The sequence below is a fragment of the Struthio camelus genome, chromosome 7 (genome assembly GCF_040807025.1).
Source record: "Struthio camelus isolate bStrCam1 chromosome 7, bStrCam1.hap1, whole genome shotgun sequence".
NCBI lineage: Eukaryota > Metazoa > Chordata > Aves > Struthioniformes > Struthionidae > Struthio > Struthio camelus.
In genome coordinates this window covers 33,437,955-33,462,434 of record NC_090948.1, presented here as the reverse complement: position 1 = coordinate 33,462,434, position 24,480 = coordinate 33,437,955, and the positions used below count along the sequence as shown (strand labels likewise).

Here is a 24,480-nt window from a genome sequence, read left to right as displayed (position 1 = left end):
TTTTATTTTTAAGAGTCTTGAATAGGAAAAGAGTATTTAACGAGAAAATCTGAAAAAAGAAAACCCCAAACAATGTTTCTTCTTAAGGGCTGGAGGTCTTCTAGAGGGGAACCGGCTTGCTGGGGGGGGAGACGGTATTCTTATGCTAATCCACACTCTGGATAAGGAGCAAAGCAGCCATGCAAACAATGGACGTGGAGCCAGAAAGTCTGCTCTGCAGTCTAGCACGCCTTGAAAAGCATGTCAGACAGGGCGCCTAGGGCTGCGCAGGGGAGGGGCCCACGGAAAGGGGAGAGCTCTCCTCCAAGTTATTTTATGGAGTTGGCAGCTAGCCATAAGAGTTGGAAAAACCTTACTACCTAGAAAACAAGAATTAAGAATGGAAGTGAGATGAAGGGGGGGAGAGGAGAGTGGTTGTAGTCTATTTTTAAGCTTTTCATGTAGAAACCATTGAATTGTCTCACCTGTGTTGCTGTTATTTCCTTCTTTGTACCAAATCTGAAATTAAAATGTTCTCTTTTGCACTTTTTATAAGCTGTGTTCTGTATAAGAAATGTAGGTTTTAACAACATGCCCCTGCTCAGAAACGAGCTTGCACTCCCCTCCTGTGGGCACAGTGTTCTGGCTGAGAAGCTTGGTGGGAGCTGGAGATCCAGCCTGGCCTGGCTGCAGTGTGGGGAGCTTTTTGTTTTATATGCCTTGCTAATTCATAGCAGGAGAAACCCGTGTCAGTAATACTGGGCAAGAAGCATGATTTTTGCATAACACATTTTGTTATTGATTAAATTCAGTAGACAGAAAAAGACAGCCTGTTCTGCTTAGGTGCCATGACATGAAAAATATGCTCGGTAACCACCAAACCAAAACCAGTTTCTAGAGAACTCTTCATGAATCTCAGAATTTGCATAATCATCTTCACTTTGGAGACAGAATGTGGTTGTGAATTTCTTGTTTTAGACTTGTGTTTTGGGCAAAGGTTATAGGTGTGACAGAAATAAGCTGGCATCATGTTATCTCTAAATATGGGATCTAAAGCTTGCCCCGTGATGCTTTTGGTGGGGTAGGCTTTTTTTCTGTTTTGGGGGGGAGGGGGGGATAAAGAGAGAGAGTAAATATTTAGGATCAAAGCCCAGTTTTTCCCCTTCCTCACTCTAGGTAAATTATTTGTATAAAATAATTGTAATTCAGAACCAAAGTATGTGATAGATCTAGTATGGCAGCATAGTATCACTATGTAAGCATATTTTCAATAGTGACATGTGGAATTTATAACAATTTTAATGACTTTTTTTCTTGTTGCTTATAGGTGAGACGTAGATGTATGAAAGACATTCTGTTTTAAGTAACATTTTTCCTAACTTAAGAGTTAAATTACATTCACATTTTGGATTTGTAGTAGATTTGGGGATGGAATTTATTACATTTGGAGTGGTTCTCCTTTTTTTTCTTTTTTCTTTTTTTTTCCTCTCTCTCTCCTCATTCATATCCACTGGTGTGACAGGAACTAGGAAAAACGATAAGAAGTGAATAAAACATTTAAGGATGATAGTTTCTAGCTAGAATAGCAGGAGATGATGTCAGTTATGGTGGGAAGGAGCATGGGTGTCAGCTTGCCTATTATCTTAGCTAGGGAGAAGTTCTGCCCTTAATGGCTAAAGTGATAGAGTTGAAAGAGGGTAATGAGTCAAGATGAATTGAAGTTGTATGTCAAAATCCTGTTCAAGTGCACTTAAATAAGAGGATGTGTGATGTTTGTAACACACTAGGATATGTCTAAATATCTGATGGCACTGAGAAAATAGTTTTGCTGAATTTCATTGTTGTTAATTTAATGGCAGAAACTTTGTAGCAGTTAGTTAATTGGAATTCCAGACTAACAGTGAGATGGGCATTCAGGAGTCCAATGAGTGGCGTCCCCAATTACCTAATTGTTCTGGGCATAGTAAAAAGCAGCTATGCTGTAATTTCTTCATGGTTAACAACTTTGTTTATGAAACCTATATCATAATTTAGTAGTTTATTTTCTAAATTCTGCAGCAGTAAACACGCACTGGATATTTACAATCAGTCTGAAATCTTCCTTTGGTAAGACTTCCACTAGAGTATCCAAGATGAATTTTGGTGCCTGCCTTTCTAGCTGCACAAAAGTCCTTTCCCAAGACTATTAACTCTGCTGCCGAAAGCAGTTGTTAGAGGCTCATGACTTCTGAATAAACAAACCCACCATTGCAGTACCTGATGGGAATTAAGTTACTTACCATGTTAACAATAACTACACACGTTTATAAACATCCTCCAAACGGCACTCATGTTTTTCCATTTCAATCCTTTGAGAAGTGTGTGTATACACACGCACACACACGTGCACACATGCACACACATTGCACTTCATCTAGTATTTAAAATTTCATGGCAGTTTGTAGAGAGAAGAAGAATATTGAACTAATTTGCACAGTCTTTTGGCTTTTGAATTTACGCAATCCCTAATAATTTGAAATAATTCTGATTAATTTTAATAGAGCTATTTTTGTGAACTTGCACGGATTAGTGCCTAAATAAATAGGGCCAAGTTTTCCCATTTATAATTTGGAGTAGTTTTTGTTGATGGCCATGTGGTCAACTGGCTAATAGTCTTCTCCATAGGTTGTGGTATGCTTTCTTCATAGATTTCAGTGGTGGCAGCATGAATAAGGCTTGTTAACTGGTGTTTCACTTGCATCTAGTACGTGCCGCCATTTTTAACTTGCCATATTTGACAGTGGTTAGACATAACTAGCTCAGCTGTTTCAGTATGACACTTTTTTTTTAATGGTTTCGGTAGGTCTGTCTTGCAATAAAATAGAAACTTCTTTAAAAAGTACACTGGGTTATACAATTATTTGACAGAATTATCCATGACAGAGTTATGCATGACAGAATCCAAAAGCTGCGATTCTTACTGCTGAATTGACTAAATTTGACGCTGACTACAGCTTGTTTTGTGTTATGAACAAGAACATGAAGTTGGAGGGGCTCTCCTAGATCTCCCTTCCTCTTTCCTGCAGCCCCGTCAGCTAGTGCCATTTATTTTTAAAAATAATTAAAAGCAAACAAAAAAACAAGTCTTTGGACTTTGTTGCAGTTTGAAAATCTGCTGTAGAACCTCAGAAGGGTTAGAAATTGTCTTCAAATTTTTGGTCTAAATAAATGTGTATGCCTAATCCATACCTAGTTGTTCTTGAGCCAGTAGTTTTCTTTGGATTAAATAGCTGTCTGTCTTTCCTTGTGTTTATCCCTGTGTTACATTTTCAAACAATAATCAGATACCTGCTATAATCAGTCCTTCTAAGCATATGTGGAATTCATCATTCTTAATATAGTATCTATAAATATATATATAATATTGTACTGTATTCCAGATGATGTTTAAGAGTTCTCTCTTGTACTGTGATGTTCATGTTTTCCTGTCTCCCCTGGAAAATATTCTTACAAAATCCTAGAGTCATGTTTGCCCCTTTCTCGCAGCCACATCACACTAATGTCTCTGACACCCTGTAATCAGTTAGTGTACTTGGGTCCTTGGACTTAGTCATTTCCTATGCATAAACTCCTAGTCTACATGCAGCAGAAACTCTTGAGTTCCTGAAATGCGCAGCTCTGCTGCTTTCATGTCATTGTACTTCATTCCATTTCTGTTAGTTGAGTCCTTCATGCAAATCTTCCTATATAAAAACAACACTCAACTGAATTGACAATTCACCATGTTTGTCAGCAATGTTTATCAACATGTTACTTCTGCTTAGTTCATTAATGAAAAAAGATAAATAAGCTTGAATCAGTACCCATTCAAGGATCAAGGTCCTTGTATTCAATACCATATGAACTACATTTAGTAATCTCCATTCTTGAAACTGCTTGTTGTCTGGCCTGTAGCAAGTTTACTGTCCTTAACAATTCCTGTTTCTTTTTCCATCCAAATGAATAGTTTCCTATCAGCTTTTTAAAACTGTAATAGATAAGGTCTTTGTATTCAGTGCCTAGGAAAAAAGTCATTAGCTACTGACTTAGACTGACAGTTCACTTTCAGTAAACATTTATTGCATTTAATTTTTATCCTCTGGCATTCTGTTTTACCTCAAAATTGTGTTCAAAATTGAACATGCAGATGAAGTAAACTGGTATGCTTCTAGCTGCCCAAACCACTTCTTGTCCCCATTACATACGGGGGCTACTTTTAATATTCTTTAGGTTTGCTTGGCCAAGTACGTCTACTTGGTATTGTATGTACAGGCCTGCAAATGTTTTGAAACGTATTTGTATGTTGAAATGGATTTAATGTTCTAATTCTTGTGAAGGCTTGAGATAGGCATTTCTTTTTTCATATATTTCCCTTTTGCAATACTGTCTCTGTTTCTGTGTTCAGCACTATCATTCTTTACTGAAATTTGGGACAGTGCAGCTCACTTGGTTTTGAGACCGTGCTGTCAAAAATATCAGAGCCACATGTAAAAAAAATTATTGCTTAGTTCACTGTTTTTTGGATTATATGGCATACCTTGCACGCTTTTATCTTCATATCTTTGGAGTCATGTAGAGTGTAGGATTAGACGCCTGTTTTAGTCCATGAATTCATAGTTGAGTTTCAGTTCAGGGGAAAAGTATTTTGAATAATAAAAGCATTATCGTCAGTAAAATATTTTCAGGAAGGATACTAAATTACACTGTAGACAAATTGGGTATTAACAATATATGAATAAGTTACTTTTTAAAGGATCATAGTTAAGAACGCCTCTTCCTAGCTATAATAGAGAAAAAAGAGAGAGTTTGAGGACTTTTAAATCAACTGATTAACTTGTGGTTTTGAATTTCTTCAGCATTAGCCTGTTGGCAGACCAACATTCCAGGAGTTAATTGGTGCTTTAATACGTTTGAATTAGTCATTTGGTTGTGTCATTCTGGACTATTAGGCAGATTTGAGAGAAATTCCAGCTGTTGCTCACCTTATCCAGACAGTGTGCCTTAAGTGGCTGCCAGTGTTCCTCTTTAATAGAAATTCAGAAATAAATCGGAAAAGATGTCCGCACTTCCATGCTTACAGTTCATGTTCTGATGTTTTACTGTAAGTCTGTGATCCTTGTCAGTGCTTTAGCTTACCTGCCAGACTGGGAAATGTGGCAGTTAAAGATTCAGGCACGCTTTCTGCACTTTCATTATGTGAAAGTGCTGTGGGTACAATAACACCCAATTCAGCAAGATTTGTGAGTGCTTGTCTGCCAAAGCCTTGAAGCCAGTTGTATGATTTTCCTCAGTAAGGATGAACTTAATAACAGTAGCAGCAACAGAAAGATAACTCAAATAATAATATTGAGGCTTTATATATGCGTTTCAGAGGGATAACAGTAGATCTGCAGTCCTATTGTGTTTTGTTTTTTTTTTGGTGATATTCTTTTAAGTGTTGATGAACATTCTCAAATGAGAATGAATTAAAAATAGGGAACTGGGACTTGTTCACAGTGTCATTTGATTACCTACATGTTTATATTTACGTGTATATAAACATACGTTTTTCTTGTGAAAAATGAAATATTAAATTAATGAAAGGATCCAGTTACAAAATATTGATTCTAAGATGAGGTCATTATATTCTTGAAAAAGGTAGGACAAGATTTTTTTGAAAATTCCTTTAGATTTTCTCACTGAAAACAAAAAAGTCACTATGAAAATAATTTTTTTTCAGTTCTCAATTTGGATAGTAATATGCTGTGTAGTAAGGAAGCAAACATACAATACGTGTTTAGTTGGTTCATGGCAAGGCAGTGCTGCTGTGCTCTGATAAATCACTAAAGTGTGGAGTGAGATCACCAACTTTCTGAAAGTTTAGAACACTCCTACTCTTGGAGTGTAAAGATGGCAAAAGTATGCCGTGCTTACTGAAAACTTGCACACGGATGAAATTATTTTTAAATAAACTTTGAACACAGTATTAGTTTTTTCCATGCTGGACTGCAAAAATAGTATTGTAAATAAAGTCTGTTACTTTTCTGCATACAAACTGTTGGCTACTTTCGTCTTTCACATGTTTTCATGAGCATTGGCATACATGGCAATTGAAATACGGAGTAAAGCACGAGCAGAGTTTTATGTTGTCCTCCTTGTGTTTTCATAGCCAAAAAGGCTCTTCCTTCTCAGCTCTCAGAACTGATTGTTTCTTTCAGTGATGAATTACTGAAGAGAATGAATATTTTTGTTGCTATATTGCTTTTATTTCTGCCTTCCGAGGAGGTTTACTTTGAAGTTATTAGTGTTTAGAGCGTTTGTGCAGCGCATTGTTCGGCACACAATGTAACTCCGCAGAACGGCCTGATTTTAATGAGTGAAAATATCCTTGCCGTTTGTTGCGTTTGGGGACGAGCGGTTTACAGCTTTGAGGCTCTCCGTCCAGAAATCCTTGCCCATGAAGGGATTGTGCCTGTTTCTTTTGGTGATCAAGCGCTTTGTTACTTCATTACTAAGAAGTCAGAGATGTGTGAAAAGTAGGGCACGGGTCGAAGGCTGCGTGCCCCTTCCCCACAGAAATTGGAAGTGACAGACACCTCCCGGCTCTGCCGCTAATTTGCCTCCATGTTAAATGCCTCTGAAGCACTAATTAAAATGAAAAGTTTTGGGGTCTTACCAACAGACAGATTGAGTTATTTATGGTGGAAGCGGCCACCAACAGTAATTGCAGCACATCCTTGAACAAATACAAGTTTTTGCATTCGTGAATAGCGCCAGGCTGACAGGGGTCACGGGGGTCGAGCCCACTCAAACAAGAGGCCAAAGAAAGGCAAAATCAGTCTTCTGTTCGTCTTTGTACAAAAACGCTTTTGTTTCTATTAACTATTTAGGTGTCTGAGTTGCTTTTTCGTCCTTTGAGGCCTAATTATGCTTCCTTTGTTAATCACTGTAAAAAGTTCACAAAGAAGAATGTGACCACAACTACTGGACTTACTTAAGGAATAATATTTGGCCACTGTGGGCTGAAAAAGTAATTTTTTCATTCAGTGTGACTGTCTTATCTATGTATTGATCTGCTAAATTAATAGAACTACATTTAACTTTGTAGCAAATTGTCTATCCGTATAGTAGCATTTTTCTTCAGGCTGAATTTTTCTGCACAAAACTTGGGAATATTGGAGGATAGCAGGAATCTGAATTGGAGTTAACAGCAATTACTAATAATTTTTCATAGATGTTGTAAATAGAGTAAACTTTTTTCCAGAAAACACTAAATAACATATTAGTTTACAGGAAGGAGGACTGGAATATATTTGAGGTTAAATGAGAGATTAATTTCTTAATCTGAATGTTAAATGAGACTGTGGGGTTTTTGTTTCGTTTTTAAAACTTTAATATTATTTTAGGAGACTAATTAAAAGTAATATTGTAAGTAGACTAAGTAACTGAATTACATATTTTAATACAGATTTAGTTGTCATCCAGTAAAGATGCAGCTTTTTTGTTGTGATGCAAGCTTCTGTGCAAGGATTTCTAAACCTGTGGCAGAAAGTGGTGTTACTTTCTTACAGTAGTACTATGGGAAGTCACTGAGTTCTTTAAGTAAAATATTAAGTCTAATTTATAATTAATGTAATGGAAACAGTTTTTAAATATACTTACTTTTACATGTTAATCTATTAAATATTACCTATGATAGCTGTATTTGAGTGTAAATTATATGGCTGTAGCCAGTAAGTTGGTACACACACACGGCCACACGTACACACACACGGACACACACACACACAGCAGTTTTGATAGGGACATCAAAATGTTCCTTTGGATCTGGTTGATACCAAAAATAGGTATTTCAGAAAATCTTTGCTGTTCTGTTGGATAACAAATATGGCTAATGTTTTCAATTGTTAATCTTAATAAAAACATGTATGTTAAATAATTTTTTGCAGCAAACCAGTTACGTTCAGTGTGCTGAAAAATCTTGAGGTCTTGTTTTTGATTGCTTTGGAAATGCAAATAGTCACTTACACCTTCATTTTATTATATCTTTCAGGAAACAAACTGGAAAAGTTGCAATATCATCTTTGCAGTCAGCCACCAAATCTTAAATCAGGCTTTGCTGAACAGACTAAGCTTAACATTTGTCAAGCAGAAGGGCCAATTGCCTTGCACTGGAAGGATTAGAAGTGAACAATGACTCGACTGAGAGTTTATGAGCAACTACTTGGAGCCTATCTGCTTATCATTCTGCATGTTCAAGGTAAATATGTAGTAGTTGAAATAAGGAGGTGTTTTTTTCTTTTTTTAATCTGTAATTGAAATGTGTGTTTCCATGGTATGGGTCGTTTTTTGTCGTTTTTTGTTTTGTTTATTTTGATATAGCTCTGTTTGCACATCAGTACCGTTCTTTTGCAGGCGAATGGTTTCTCTACCTGGCATGCCATATAGACCCTGGACTAAAAAGGGTGACGTTATAGCGGTTGCATTTTGTTGTGGGATAGATAATGAAGGAGTAGATCTAGTTTAGCAAATACTTAAGTAGCGAAGGTATCAAAAATGTCTAATACACTGTGGAGCAAGTCATATGAGCAGCAGAAATGCAGAATTTAGTATTTTGATTTCCTGAATTTCAAATTCCTGTGTGTATGTGCATGTGTGTTCTTGATCCCTGAAACTTGCCTGACTGAAGTAATTCCAACCTACCCATGCCTTCTGATCCTCCTAGCAGCCAAGAGATAGTGTGCCACAACTAATTTAAATGCATTTTTTATCTACTCAGTGGGCTCAGGTGAAGCTACATGGTGTATATCATATTCTGGTTTTCAGCTGGCAAAAATACTCATTTGTGAGTCTGTCATCCATCCAGCCACCAGTTATGGAAAACTGGAAATGTAATTATCACTAGGACTCATAGTCCTCTGTCGAATTGAGTTGAATTTAAAAAAAAAAAAAAAATTTATATATATATAGATATATATGGTGTCTCATTATTCTGATTAGAGGCAATTGGAGCTTAAGTGCAAAGATCATAGCTAGTTCAGGGAGCTGGGGAGTTAGATCAACAGTACTTTGTTCTGATGGGTGCATGAGAATGCCATTAATGGTTGTCAGTATGGGGCCAGTGAATCTGTTTTATTCATATTTCCCTATGCGCAACTGTACACAGCAGACCACAATGCTATATGATTGCTTGCACTTCAGAGAAGTGTTCAGAACAGCAGAATGATACCTAAATAAATCAGTTATGTCACTCATGTTTGGGATATGTACAGTAATGCTCTGTTCATCTATCAACAATGTATATCCATAATTTATCTCTGTATAAGGCTTTGTTCTCCCTGCTGTGTAGCTCTCGCATAGTTTGAGTTGACTACACAGAGCTTTCTACATGTTTCGAGGAAAACAGAGAAGACCATAGTCTTGTCTGATATTGCCATTTTAATACTTACGTATAAAAAGTTTCATGTATGTATCAGCTTTTCATGTATATGTCAGCTACTGTTTTGTGCTTGATTTTATTTTGAGCTATTCTTTGAATATCTCAATATTTACCTTCAGCAATGACAATTCATTAAAATAGGTAGCGGAGGAAACCTGGGAAGTACCCAAACAACATTCTTCCTGTTCTGTTTCTTGAGTGTAGGTACTTGCAGTATTAGACTGAAGGAATTGGCAGAACAGTCTCTACTGGGACTCATCTTGCACTTTCACGCTTAATAAGTAGCTTGACAACTGATCTTAAGAGTAGACTTGTGTCAAAGGTGTAGTGGGTCTGCCCCTTTGAAGCCACTTGATCCTACCTCTTGCCTTGTTCTGGTACTTATCCTCAGGTAACCAAGTAGCAAGCTGCATCTGGGAACAGATTCAACTGCTGACCTGCGTGGGAGAAAGGGCTTACAGAGATCACTAGACCGTAGCATTAAAAATAACCTGAATCTTTATCAAAAAATATAAATAATCTTTCAAATTAAATTTGGAAATCTCTTGTGCTACCCATGCTGATGCCAACTTTTGGAGTGTTTTTTGTTGACACTAAAGGTGTCTGAGGAGGACCTAGTTATCCGCAGTTGAGACTTGCGTTAAACATGTTGTGCTACTGTCCAGGGAGGTGTAGCCGTCCCACGCATGCGCTCGCAGCTAAACTTTTACATAAGAAAAGTCCTTTCTCTGGTTCCGTGCAGAACTGCAGTTTGTTCCAAGTACTTAAAACTGCCGTTCTCCCTTTTGAGTTTTCTGTGGAGTTTAGTACAGTAGGCTCCATGGGCACACAATAAGACGTCTGTATCTTTGAGTGTACAGCCTTCAGAATTGTAGACGCTTTTGTTCAGAAACACCTGGAGAAGTAAAAAGTGGTTATGTGTGGTTGCTCAGTAATTTGAGTACTTTCATCTCTTTAGCCTGTGGGGGCTCAGAATAGCATCTCCTAACTTCTAGGTATTTGTTTTAAGCATTTTGTGTGTGCTTGTGTTTCAGGGGTGGGGAGAAGCATGGGTCTCAATTTGAAGCTTAGCCACTGTAGCAAAGGTTTCTAGGCTGAAGGCAACAAAACAAAAGAGCCTAAATCCATCAATCTTTCATCTTAATTGCATTAGTTGGGAGAGGGAAGTTCTCAATCATTGTTCCTGATCCCCTTGGGGACCTGCAATTTGTAGTTAGTAAGAAATAGCTCTATTCATCTACTTGGGTAGAAATAGAATAGTTTGAGTATAGTTCAAGTTCATAGTAGTTTTAAAATACAGCTCTGAGGTGATAAGATTGATAATAGACACAAATAAAAATAAAAGAAACTTTCATGAGATATTAGGAATAATTTTTTCACAATGAAGATGGTCAAGCATTAGAACAGGTTGTCCAGAGAGATTGTGTAGTATCCATCCTTAAAGATATTCAAAACTTCACTGGATGTGACTGTGAGCAACCTGGTCTAACTTAAAGTTGGCCCTACTTTGGCCAGGTGGTGGTATAAGGTGACTTCTAGAGGTCTCTTCCACTCTAGATCATTCTTAAGCATACCAATTTGCAGTAGATCTTGTTCCACTAGTACTCAAGTAGTTCTGCTGCTTCTGGCAGAAGCTTCCAGCCTCTTTCCTTGAAGAGGCTTGAGATTACGTTTATCATTCTTTATACTGAAATCGCCATTATCCATTTGCTTCGGTCAGTATTCAGCATTTTGCTCAAAGGCAATGGCAGCTGAAGGAACAAATTTGTTTAATTTTCTTGGACAGACGACAGGGAAGTGTTTTCTCAATTTTTTGAAAATTAATCTCATCTTTTACTTGTGAGCCGAAAGCTACAGTGATCTAAAGATTCTGCCAGTCAGAGTTAGCAGATACATAGTCTTTCATCACATAACATAATAGAAATAATAATAAAAATATACAGCTCTTACAGTGACTTAGAATTAGAATTAAGTTCCATGAACTCCTTCCATGATCACATTTATTACTAATGCTTCAATACCTTCTTATAAGTAATATAGCTAAATTAAGTTTAAATATCCTGTTTAGAAAAAAAAAAAAAAAGGGCTTCTGAAGAAATTGACTGGTCTAGGAGTATTCCTCACTTTGAAATCAATTATGAACAAGTTCTGAAAACCATGGGAAAGTTGAGCTAACTGAAATATTGTTGTTTCTTTGATGCAACTTGCCTAAGGACTTGTCTTCAACCATGTGACGTATGTTTGGTTTCTAGGGGTGGTGAGTAGAAAAAACAGTCAAGTCTCTCTACTTGTCATCAGAATCTTGTATTTGGGGGTGAAAGAACAAAGCTAATAGCTAAATCAGGTATTCAAAATTTTTGTAGGAAGGAGGAAATCTAAAGTGCAAAGTCAAAGTAGCATCAACAGGAAAGAAATACGCAAGAAGTTATAGAAATGCATTGGTATATGCAGGAAGCAGTAGAGGTGGAGAACACGTTATAAAGAATTGAGAACTTGTGGGAGTTTAGAAAGAAGGGGTGAAGCAGAGAAAGAGAGTAGAAACATGCAGCGTTCATGCTTTCAGCGGTGGGCAGCAAGATTAATAGTTTGCTTGCTCAGTTCTTCTGCAAGGTTCTTCAAATTGTCAGGCTCTTCCGAGCTTACCAAAACCCAAAGGAAAGATTTATAGCAAACTTATCCATATGCGTGCACATATATTTACATGCGCACTATATTTACATATTCCTTCTCAGGGAACTTTTTTAAAGCATGTGGCAGAACCTGTTGATAATGTGAAAATATTCCTGAGGCTACAGTGGAAAGCGGAGACAACTTGGTGAAATTGCTGATGAGTAGCTGGTGTTTCTCGAGTTCACTATCTCATGCTTAATTTTATTCGGATTTGATAACAAAAGAGTTCTGCTTTAACTTTTATGAACTCTCTGAATTTCAAGTGAAATCGTGAGTTTAAACGTGTAAACTGAATTCAAGCATATAAACTAGTCTGAAATACAAAAAAATTTCTTTCAAAAATCACCAGAAGGAACTTCTGTTCTACAGTTCTCAAGCTGATTCACTGCTTCAGGGCTTTATAGTTCTGTTTACCAGTCACTTCCCAACTGCTGCACCTATTTTTAAAATGTCAGCAGCGAACATGCATTGTTAAATATTTATCTGATCAAAGTTATTTTAATGGACTATGAAAAAGTTATGTAAGTCTGTATTGTAATTTCAAATTTTGTTTCAAGTAACTTTATTCTTTAAAAGTACATTTAATTTAAATTAGAATACAGTGTACATTTTAAAAATATATGCACACATAAAATCTTTGTCTGTGGCTTTTATATTTGATATATAAGAAGAGAGTAACGTTTGTCAGAAATGCTTTTTCTAGGGAGGAAGTAGGACGAGAGGCTGGGGATTGCTGGGCTGGGAAGGTAGGGAAGCTGAGAGCTACCTGTGAGGGTTGAACACTATGCTGTAGTTCCTGGGAACGCTGGAGGGTGGCAGAGAGGGTTTTTTAAATAAATAGTCTGGGAACTTGCTGTGATTTTTCTTTTTTTTAGGAACCAGTTCTGCTAGATTGAACTACCTTTAATGTGCCTGGTCTGTGAAGATCACAGACTTGATGCACCAAAATGCGCTACTTGGAGAGTTATGGTAAAACTGCCAGATGCAGAGCTCAGAAAAGCGTTTAAGATGCTATCTTTGTTCTGGTTGGATTTTGGATGTGTTTATTAATTTTTTAAGTACCAAAATATTAATCAAGCAGTATCAGTTCTACTAAGGTATAATTTATATAGCAGTACCTGGTAAATCATTATGAAGGCTTGTGATAGGCAGAAAGGTGATAGTTCCTTGTTGTGTGGAAGATTTGCAGTATCTGCGTCCTAAAGCTAGAAAAAGTAATTTAAAACTACTACCACATAAAAATGTCGAGTCATCCATTTTTCGTAAGGAAAGTCTATCCAACATCAAGAGACTTGGTCCATCTTTCATTTTTTTATAGAGAGAACCCAGGATGTTAGCGATGGCAAGCTCTAAGTGTCAGCTAGCCAGAGTGAACAGCTTTAGCACCAGTAAGAAGGTGGGTGAAGTTCTTCTACCGGAGAAAAGAAGTGAGAATTGGAGAAAGATTCTTGTTATTTAAATACAGATTTTACTGGATTTTATAAACTTGGACCCAAATTGCTACAAAAAAACCCTTAGAGTACTGTTGTTCTGCTAAGATAAACCCCTTTTAAAGATAACTTATTCTGGAATAAAAATGATTTTATTTGAAATACTTGGTTAAACAAATCAGAGGAAGACTACACCATTGTGAATTTCAGAAAGCGATCGATAACGTGAAATGTGGTAGGCTACTTGTTCTAGCGCTTGTTTGTAGAGGTTGAGGGAATACAGTTAAATGTGAAATTATAGGCATAATTTGGCTTTTGCATTTGTCTTATTTCACTTACTGCCCTTTGTGTCTCTACAGTTCTTAGGAGAGGAGTTTTTTATGGTGTACACAAATCTTTTCCTAAATCGGAAGACCAAATCGAATTACGTATGAATCCTGGCAAATGCATGTTGAGCAGCAACTGAGTGTGCTCCATTTTTAGTGGTTAATGTCACTTCACTGTCTTGCAGAATACCTTTTTAAAAGATTATCTATATTAATATTCATATTTGAAGCTACGCTTTCCGATACTTATGTTTTTAGTGGGGTTTTTACTGTGCTTATTTAAAATCAATTCATCAGTTAACTTTTTTATTTAATGATTGGAGGAAATGGTTCTCTGAATAATTGATGGCTTTGATCAAAGGCTGGATGTTTTAATACCTTCTTATCTATATGTGCAGAGTATATGTGCATTTCTTTGCTCCACCTTTGAGCTGACAACTAAATGTCACACAGAAGCCATTAATTACATCATCACAGTACTATAATGTCACTAGATCCCTAAAAAGTGGCTTTCCATTTCTTTGTCCAGATATCTGAAGGAAGATAAAGCAGTGTGAATGTTTGAGAGGTGGAGTGTTATGGGTTAGGGATAATTTGAGCATTGATAGAGCAAGGCCATGTGGTTCCTGAGGCAGTGTGTCGTTTTGGCACAACCTTCATTCACCCTCAGTCATCTTTTTGATACCTTTTAACTAGGAAAAACAGCCCTAAAAAATCCTGTGACGACCCCTCCCCCCCCCCCAACCTGAGTCTTGATCTGTCCACCACCATCTCAGGTTGATGTGGGCGAAGCTAGTTTCCACGTTCAGTTCCTTTCCCCGTATGTGCTTGAAATGCTGAGGTTGAATTGTAGTACCACAGTAAAGGCTACAAAAAGTAGTTAGGGGTAATATCTAGATATAGGCTATTAAAAACTTTCTTCTGATATGAACTTAATATTTTCCTTTCTCTTCTTTCCCAACCCTTCCCTCCCTGGATACTCAATTATCTTTTCTGTTTAATAAGAGTTATTTTTGTGGTCTTAGAAAGTGTTAATGCAAAAGTGAAGTGATTTATTTTTGTGCAACTCATAAATATTACCTGTAAGGTGAAAACAGGCTACTGTGGAGTATTGTTTCTCTTTCACGTTGCAAAGATAGATAATGAGGTTGTTGTCTGGTTTTGCTTTGAATAAAAATCTTTGCTTGCAGAAGGTGGACAAAAGACAAAGATACTGGTTCTATGAAAATATTATTTAGCATAGATTTTATTGTATATACATCATAAATCTTGTTATACAAATCATAATAGTGAATATCAAGAGGAAAAATGTATTTCATCTCATTTTTATTGTAAAAGGTTAGCATACCTATAGTCATGTTGCAATGTTACTTTGGGAAGAATAGTACTGCTTTAAAAGATCCTGGACTAGCATACAATTTTTAAATGGCATGTTAGCACTGGCAGTGAGAAAAAAAATTCAGCAGTAGAAAACTGTTCGTCAGTGATATAGGGATGATGCTGATGAACTATTTAAATTATGTTAGTCTGAATCTATTATAAATTGCAGATTAGAATTTTGTCCTTCTGAGCTAGGAGCAGCCATGCTCTGAGGGTTCCCTGATTTCTGTTCCACTGAATTAAAAAAAATACTACCTTTAATGCTCAGGGTAGGAAGATGCGTGAGTGACTAAGATGCATGCAGATCATGAAGTGGTCAAACTTTTAGTGTGTGGAATGTCCCTGAATATAAAGGGGGGTTTGTAAAATTAGTGAGGAAAGATACATTACTAGTTCTACAAAATTAGAATGGCATTTAACATTTGTACATGGGCAGTGCTTTTTCTTTAAGTAAAGAATAAGAAGTGGAATTATCTGTTTTCTGAGCAGGTAAGGCTCTCTTAAAATTAAAAAGAATGTTGTGAAAGTAGCATAGGATTAAAATGACATTTCAGACTTTGTTAGGAAGAAAACTAGAAAAAGAGTAAGAACAGGAGGAGTTAGAAGAGTTGACATTTCATATACATCACAGAAGCACAGACTGGTTGAGGTTGACAGGGACCTCTGGAGATAGTCTAGTCCAACCCCTCTGCTCAAGCAGAGTCGCCTAGGACCGCATTACCCAGGACTCTGTCCAGACAGCTTTTGAAGATCTCCAGCGAAGGAGACTCCACAACCTCTCTGGGCCACCCGTGCCAGTGCTCTGTCACCCTCACAGGAAAGAAGTTTTTCCTCAGGTTCAGATGGAACTGCCTGTGTTTTCAGTCTGTGCCCGTTGCCTCTCATCCTGTCGCTGGGCACCACTGAGAAGAGTTGGGCCCTGTACTCTTTCCCTTCTCCCTTCAGATGCGCTTATACACGTTGATGAGATCGCCTCTCAGTCTCCTCTTCTCCAGGCTGAACAGTCCCAGCTCGCTCAGCCTTTCCTCATCTGAGAGATGCTCCAGTCCCTTCATCATCTTGGTGGCCCTCTGCTGGACTCACTCCAGGAGCTCCGTGTCCCCCTTGTATTGGGGAGCCCAGACCTGGACACAGTACTCCAGGTGGGGCCGAGTAGAGGGGGAGGATCGCCTCCCTCGACCTGCTGGCAACGCTCTGCCTAATGCAGCCCAGGATCCCGTTGGCCTCCTCGGCCTCAAGGGGCGCGTTGCTGGCTGGTGGTCAGCTTGTTGTCCACCAGGACTCCCGGGTCCTTCTCGGCAGAGCCGCTTTCCAGCAGGTCAGCGGCCAGCCTGTCCTGGTGCCTGGGGTTGTTCCTCCCCAGGTGCCGGACCCTGCAGTTGCCGATGTTGAACTTCATGAGGTTCCTCTCCGCCCATCTGTCCAGCCTGTCGAGGTCCCTCTGACTGGCAGCACAGCCCTCTGGGGTATCAGGCACTCCTCCCAGTTTTGTATCATCTGTGAACTTGCTGAGGAGGCACTCTGTCCCTTCCTCCAGGTCACTGAAGAATAAGTTAAACAAGACTGGGCCCAGTAGTGACCCCTGGGGGACACCGCTGGCAACAGGCCTCCAACTAGTCTCTGTGCTGTTGTTGGCAACCCTCTGAGCTCTGCCATTCAGCCAGTTCTCAATCCACCTCACTGTCCACTCATCTAGCCCGTAATTCCTGAGCTTACTTATGAGGATGTGATGGGAGACAGTTTCAAACGCCTTGCTTGAAGTCCAGGTAGAGAACATCCCCTGCTCTGCCCCCATCAACCCAGCCAGTCATCCCATCATAGAAGGCTGTCAGATTGGTTAATCATGATTTCCCCTGGGTGAATCCAGGCTGACTACTCGTGATCACCTTCTTGTCCTCCCTACGCTTAGTGATGACCTCCAGGATGAGCTATTCCATCATCTTTCCAGGGACTATTCCTGGAGAATTTCTTTTGATCACAGCAGGAAGATCTATTGTATAGATAAACTCAGTGTGTTATTCTGGCAGTGGACAATTCATACATATCATTAAAGGAAATATTTAACTCAGATGTTACTGATGTGTACTGGTTGAAAGCTACACTTCCTATAAAACATGGCCAAGTAATTTGATAGCTTAGGTAAATGGTTGTTGTAGTTTCTTGGGATGTGTTAACAGTGTCTGAAAAAGGCACAATGTCATTATTTTCGGGGAAATATGTGAATCAGGAGAATGTACTCGCTATGCTGTATTAATCAGATGAGGAAATCTGCATGTCTGCTTTTCTTGGAACAATATGGTCCAATTTTCTACGCACATTTAAGACCAAGTACAGCATTAGGATAATATTCTCATTATTCTGCAGGTAGTGCTTAGTGGATTTGATGGGAAGCCACAGATATCTGTCCGAAGAGATCATGAGTTTCCTGGTCAAAACTTTTTTTTTTTTTTTTTTTAAACTCTTAGATAAATTGAAAGTTCTTAGTGGGATTAAAATCTTTTTGAAAAGTACTGAGGCATCTCTACTTGCTGAATTATAATAAAAGCATCCATAAATACAAATTGGATGGGCTTACTTATCTCTTGCACATAGGGCATCCCACCCAGGGATGCCTGTAAATTTTACCATTCCAGGTGACAGTCTGATCAGAAGTCTTCTAGCTTTGACTCACCTGCTTATGAGAACATAAGGAGCCAAGAATACTGTAATATGGATAGAGATTGTTCTGTTGGCGAAAAAGTTTGAAAAAGCGGGAAGAATTGGACAAAGATACTGTCATCTCTTATATAGCTGTCAGAGAGCATATGCCAAATGAGGCGGTTAATGTTCTTTCCTCCCCCCCGCCCCAGATTTTTTTCCCTAACAAGAAAACGGATGGAAGTTTTCTTACAAAGGCTGACTTTCACAAAAGCACTTTAATAATATGATCTAGAACGAATGATATTCAGCTATTTCTTACTGCTGAGAAATTAAGGCCTACTTGGAACATTATTTAGCCCTATTTTTATTCTCTGAAAGCTCATTTGTGTGGATGCCCACGTCATTGACTGAAATTTAATTGCAAACAAGATTTACTTTAGCTGTTTTGAAGTACTAATGCAGATGGAGATCAAAAAAACCCAAGAGATTTTGCAGTTATTATAGCTCTTCTATGAGGCTGTGAATCCAGGAAAATGACTTCAGAGAATTAGAAAATTGCATGTTAAGTACATTCAGTCATACATAAAATTATATTGTTGTGGTTATCAAGCTGGCCGGCATTTTGGTTTTTCAAACACATGAATGAAAAGGGCTTTCTTCAGAAAATTTTTACCGGTCTTACATCACTGCCCTATCTCGAAAAGGGAAAACTTCCTCTTTCTCTTTATATTGATTGTGCATGGGTGATCTGTGAGCTAGCTATTTCCAGAATAAAATGATTAAATCAAAATTTCTGCCGTAATCCCAGTGGAAGGTTTTCTTATGCCTTATATAATTCACTCTTATTCTTTAATATAATTATTCTGTTAGTGGTTTTTTGGTTGTTCTCTTTTTTCTTTGAAGTTCTTAACCAATTACCAAAGAGATGCAGGAATAATTTGTTATTGTTGTTTTTGTTCTTTCAATGCTCAGGACAAAATCTAGACAGCATGCTTCATGGCACAGGAGTGAAGACAAATCCTGACCAAAAGAAACAAGCAAATGGAGTAACACTCGCTCCAGAGGACACCTTACCCTTTCTTAAATGCTACTGCTCAGGGCATTGTCCAGATGATGCTATCAATAACACATGCATGTAAGTATTGCATATAGGACGCGGTAGAATTTGAAAAGGCTCTTTTTGGCTCACTGGAGAGTTAGGTGTCTCTACAGTGCTGACCTAAGTTCTATCAAGTGATATGATTAGAAACTTACTAATTCTTTGGAAAACTGAAAGCTAAAAATTCACAATCAACTGTATGTAAACAGTAGTAGTTTCACCACATCTTAGAACTGTTCACAACCAGTTGTTTTGCCCCCAGCAACTGCTTTGAAGGATTGAGGTTTTAAGTAATCTGTAGCATTTTATAGCTGGGTGAGTATTAAATGATCCAAATCTAAACATTCTAACAACACTACGTGTTCCCTGAGGCTTATGTTTCTTCACCTAGTAGTCAAAAGGTGACATTCCTTAGCGCCATGTAGCATTTAGTATGAATTTTTCCTGTTACTTGTTCATTAGTTATAGATACGGGGGGAAAGGGGGAAATGACAAGAAAAGCCCCTTAACATAGGGAGAGGTGAGTAGTTTTTAACTTTGACAGGCATAAGTTTCCTAAAAGACTTGTACACTAATTATGTGCTTGCTTCAGGAGTTACATTGTAATAGAATGCAGCAGAAAACATTATCACTTATTTTAACTCAAATCTTCACTTTAACATGCAGTATTAAGCGTCTCTACAGCTGGCACTTGGTATGTAAAGCATTTTTTTTTTTGTGGACTCCAAAGAGGTGGAGCAAACATTGCCCTTTTTTTAAATGTATGTGCAGGTAGTATTTGATGAACGTGATTTTGCACTTGGAATTTTATTTTTGCATAATAATCTGGTATTGTCTTCAAATTCCTTTCAATCTTATTTTTTGCTTTATATCGCCCTCTAGTGTTTACTGGCAGTATAGACCTTGAATTTTAATATTCCTTACCTCTGAAGTGACTAATAGCTGTACATCGTTATTCTGTTAATAAAGCTGTTAGAATTCATAACACTCATGAAGTATGTATGTGCAGGTTATTTTATGGCATTATGCTTCTTAAATCCATGTTTCTTCATGCTAACTTAAAGTCTTCCTGGCAAACGCATCCTATTTATTTTTACTAGTTAATATCAGTTTTGAGGGAAATAATTTTGGCTTACTTAAAATCTTAGCTTTATAGGTGATGAAGGTACAGACCTAACATTAGAAATTGGTTTGGGATTCCTTCCAAATGTTGCCAACATTTGTGCATGTAATAGAAATCAAAGCATTTATTTTAAGAGAAAATAGAGAATTAAGAGATACTATTAAAAGGTAATTGAAGTCCTATTTTCTGAAATAATTTCTTTACTTTTGACTTTAAGAAGTTAGAGGTTTTTTTGTTTTTAGGCTGGTTGTGTTGGGGGGTGTGTGTGTGTGTGTGTGTGTGTTTGTTCCCTCCCTCCTCCCCCCCTCCCCCTTTAAAGACTGAATATTTGAGAAAGCTTATGTGGAAAAAATGTAGCTGAGCCTTTGACCTTCCCTTGAAGTAGGCAGTTTTAGTGTACCAGAGCTATCCTTACTCACTTTTGTCATTGCGATTTCAAGAACAGACTTGACTTAACTGGTTGGGGTGGGACCCTCCCTCACCCTTCAAATAAAATAGTGATCAATAAGCCTATTTGGTCTCATTCTACTCGCTTACCCCTCTCTGTTTTTTCTGAACAACTGTGTGCATGTGTGCGTATGGTTGCCAAAGCTTGCTTTAAAAAAAAGAAAGTGAAGGGAGGAATATTTGGGAGAAGACTTTACTCTGCAGCGTTTTATTTGAAAATACTGAAGGCGTTTTTTAGTCTCATCCAACTTGGTAATTATTGTGTTATAGAAGAATTATTTTAGATATTGCATTTCTAGCATTCTTAATGGATTTGCAGTGAACTAATGTTGCACAGTAAAGAGCAAACAGATTGGTAAAGTACAGTTGATATATTTGTTCCAGAACTAACGGGCATTGCTTTGCTATCATTGAGGAAGATGAACATGGAGAACCTACGCTGGCTTCTGGCTGCATGAAGTATGAAGGTTCAGACTTTCAGTGCAAGGTACAAATGAGATATCATTAAAACTGGAGATCTCTGTAGAGGTTATCTAGGGAAACTGCATAAGCAGTTTAAATTTGTATAGCTTATGACTTGCTGTCATGAGATTTTGCATGTTGCCCTTCACCATGCTGAATAATGCTTTGCTGGTGACAAATCAAATGCCTGGACCTCCGCTTAACTACACTCTACCAATTTCAGGGTCAAAAATTAAATATTTACCTGAATATATACTCAGTGGAAAGAAAAAAAAGAGGTAGCTAAGGATATTCCCTGCAAAAGTTTGGACAGTGATGCATTTTTTTTTTTTTTTTTTTTTGTTCTTTGAAGATGACTATTCTTGTTAAAATTTTCTCTTTTGATAGGAAGATCCTGCAGGGATATGGTCTTTCATAAGTGTTAAATGAACATCTGCATGCTCAAGGTCTCTAATCAGAAACTATAATAAAGGCTTACAAATATTGACCAAAATACATACTTTAAAAAGCAAACATTTGCCGTAGTCCCTTGTAAATATCTGTGAAAGTTAAACTAACTGCATGGAGGATTTAGAAGAGTCAGATGTTGGGCAAGGAGACTGGAAGGCAGTATATGGCAGTGAGATAGGCCCTGATAGGGGTATGTCCTCTAGGAGCCCAGAGATGAGTGATGTGAGGACACCAATCTAATGCAGGGAAGAGCTAGATTAGCTGAACAAGGAGACAGAGAGTCCCAGTTAGACTGGGAAGGAGCTGAAAGCTCTGAGGAGAATGGGACAGGAGTGGATGCTGATAAAGGATTCAGTGGTGTGTGAGCAAAGATGGAAATAGAATCCTGGGGTGTTTCCTCTCACCACTTCTCTGCAAATATTTGTAAAATACTGCCAAAGTGAATTGATATAACACAGAGAACATCAACCTTTTACTGTTATCAGCTGTTTCCTTAGTTGAAGAGATGGCTTTGTAGTACATCTAATTGATTTGTGTAGCTTATATGTTTTAATTTGAAAATTCTTATTTTCTTCAGTTTGAGAGGTAAGCACTAATTTTAAGGAATTGCATTCGCAGATTACACCAGAGCTCCATTGAAGAGCTCCATTAAAGTTTCATGAATGTTCACAAATCATTTAGGACATGTCTATGTACCCCTGTCAGATGTGGGACTCTTTTTTTCCTTTCCAAAAGAGTTCTGTATCATTGCATGGAATTAACGTACTTTTAACTTAAACTGGTATAATGAGGTAGACTGGTGCCTTTGGAACTTCTTTTTCTGTTTCAAAGGTTAGAATTGAAAACATGTTTAATAAAGGATAGGATTGATTAGAAGAGAGGGATATAGTGCTAGCTAGGCAAGTGAGTATTGCCTGGTGGAAGACTAAGTTTTTCTCTTTCCGTTGTCATGCTGTCCGTTAAACAAAACTTCTAGAGGTAGCCACCAGTTTTGTGCTGTTTTTCTCCTCCCTGCCTCCCCCTTCCCCTAAATGTTACCACTGTTTTTGATGCTCAATTTGAAGTCTTTAGGACTTGGTTTTCCATATCATGTAGCTGTCAGTAGCACTGCCTTTTGGAAGCACTGTTGACTTCAGTTGCAACTGTGAATGTCTAGGGCTACTGCAAATCATACCTGAGGGGTCACGATGACTTTCTGAAACCGTTTTGATACTTGTATTTATATTGGTGTCTTTGCTCATCTTCAGACTAATTTTCATGCCTCTCCCTCTTTTATATGTTGTTCTGAAGATGTTTTTGAAGCAAACAGTATTTTTATGATAAATGCCCTAGAAAAGCTTTTAAAGGGATTGGCATTGCTGTCTTAACAGCAGTGTTTATATAATATATAGTAATCTGCTTTTGGATGTGCTTAAAAATTTTGCAAAATATGAAGCTTAAATAGGAACTGCTTGTTTCTGTGTACTACATAAAAATGTTGTGAGAAGTAAAAAATGAGAATATAAAATGCTTGCACCCAAAAGATTGGCTTATGCTTGTGAAGACGTGTCTCATACGTTCAACAGTGAGAAAGAATTGCTTTTTAAAATAAAATTACCTAAACGTTTGTCTCTGTATTGTATCAGTACCATCTCCAGTCCCCTTCCTAGCTGATCATTTCAGAATCTGAATGTTTGTTCTCTTTCCTGTCTATAGGATTCACCAAAAGCGCAGCTACGTCGGACAATTGAGTGCTGTCGGACTGACTTCTGCAATCAGGATTTACAACCAACGTTACCACCACTTGATAGTACAGGTAAAGAGCTAAATAACTCATAGATGCTCACACTGCCACTAATGCTTTGTGGGCTCTGTTGTTCCTGATCAGCTGATAAAAATAAGGAGAAAGTGTAGTTATAATATTGAACTGATCTTTTCTTTCCATGCCATCTCACTTTGGTATGAAGCTCTGTACTAAACTTCATACTAAACATCCCAGTTACTTTACTTAATCTTTACAAATATCTTTCATTGTCTTCTGCATTTCCATTTCTCCTTTTCTGTTGCTTAAAAGTTAAGCTTTTCCTCCATCGGTCACTTGTAGTATTCTTTTTCCTCTTAGGCCAGTCCCTCATATCAATTTTTTTTGATATTACTTTTTATTAGTGAAATTAACATTGCATTTTGTTATTTACCAGCGCAGAAACTTTCTTGGATTGATTTATCAGCAGTGGTATAAATAATAAAATGGTAGCAGGAAATTGAGTAATGTTCTCCATAGGTCTGCCCTGCTGCCATTAAAATAAGCTTTAGTTTACGTTCATTAGTTATGCACGCATGCATCTATACATCCATACACAGTATCGCTGATGTTAATAGGGGAAACAAAATGGCAGTGCTTCAAAGGTTTAAAATAAATTTTTTTTTCTTTACCATTTTCTGGCAAGGTATATTGTCTGGGAGGATCTGTAGAATTGTCACATGTTGTGGAAATGTATTTATGTAGTTGCCATGCAGTCTCTGAATGCACAGTGTATGAAAGTGTCGTACCTAAATTATGTTTACACTAGATGTTTAATAGGAAGTACTTTCGATTTTTTTTTTTTTTTTAACAGATGGACTTTTTGATGGCAGCATTCGTTGGATGGCAGTGTTGATTTCTATGGCAGTCTGCATAATTGTCATGATCATCTTATTTAGCTGCTTTTGTTACAAGTAAGGAAAGCACTTCTTTTATTGTTATTTATTTCCCAAATGAATGTAAACAGAATAGTTACATATGACTGAGCACATTTATGAAGTATTTCTAATAAAAAATAGGTTGAAGTTGAAACCATTGTAATTTCATTTCACATCTCTGTGGATACTGGTTTGTAGTGTTAGGTAAGAATGATGAAATTCTCAAAGCATAACATTTAAAAGAACTTGATCTTATACTCTAGCTGCAAAATAACTATTTCCAGTTCTCTAAACTGTGTAGAATTTTGATGCTATAGCATCCAGTAAACGGGAATATCTTAATACATGGGTGGTTTTTCTATTTTTGCATATTTGGATCT

At 37.6% G+C, this 24,480-nt stretch overlaps 1 protein-coding gene across 9 annotated transcripts in view; it reads left to right on the top strand.

Annotated features, from left to right (window-relative positions):
• Nucleotides 1–24,480, top strand: part of BMPR1A (bone morphogenetic protein receptor type 1A) — a 93,600-nt gene that overhangs the window by 54,248 nt on the left and 14,872 nt on the right. For all 9 annotated transcript variants that reach the window (XR_011142239.1, XR_011142240.1, XR_011142238.1 and 6 more), the window contains 5 exons: nucleotides 8,030–8,236; nucleotides 18,834–18,996; nucleotides 20,915–21,017; nucleotides 23,138–23,237; nucleotides 24,037–24,136. Coding sequence is in view for 6 of the 9 variants with exons in the window: in XM_068950695.1 (XP_068806796.1) it covers nucleotides 8,170–8,236; nucleotides 18,834–18,996; nucleotides 20,915–21,017; nucleotides 23,138–23,237; nucleotides 24,037–24,136 (533 nt within the window). In the remaining 3 variants the exon portion in view is untranslated. The remainder of the gene's footprint in view (nucleotides 1–8,029; nucleotides 8,237–18,833; nucleotides 18,997–20,914; nucleotides 21,018–23,137; nucleotides 23,238–24,036; nucleotides 24,137–24,480) is intronic.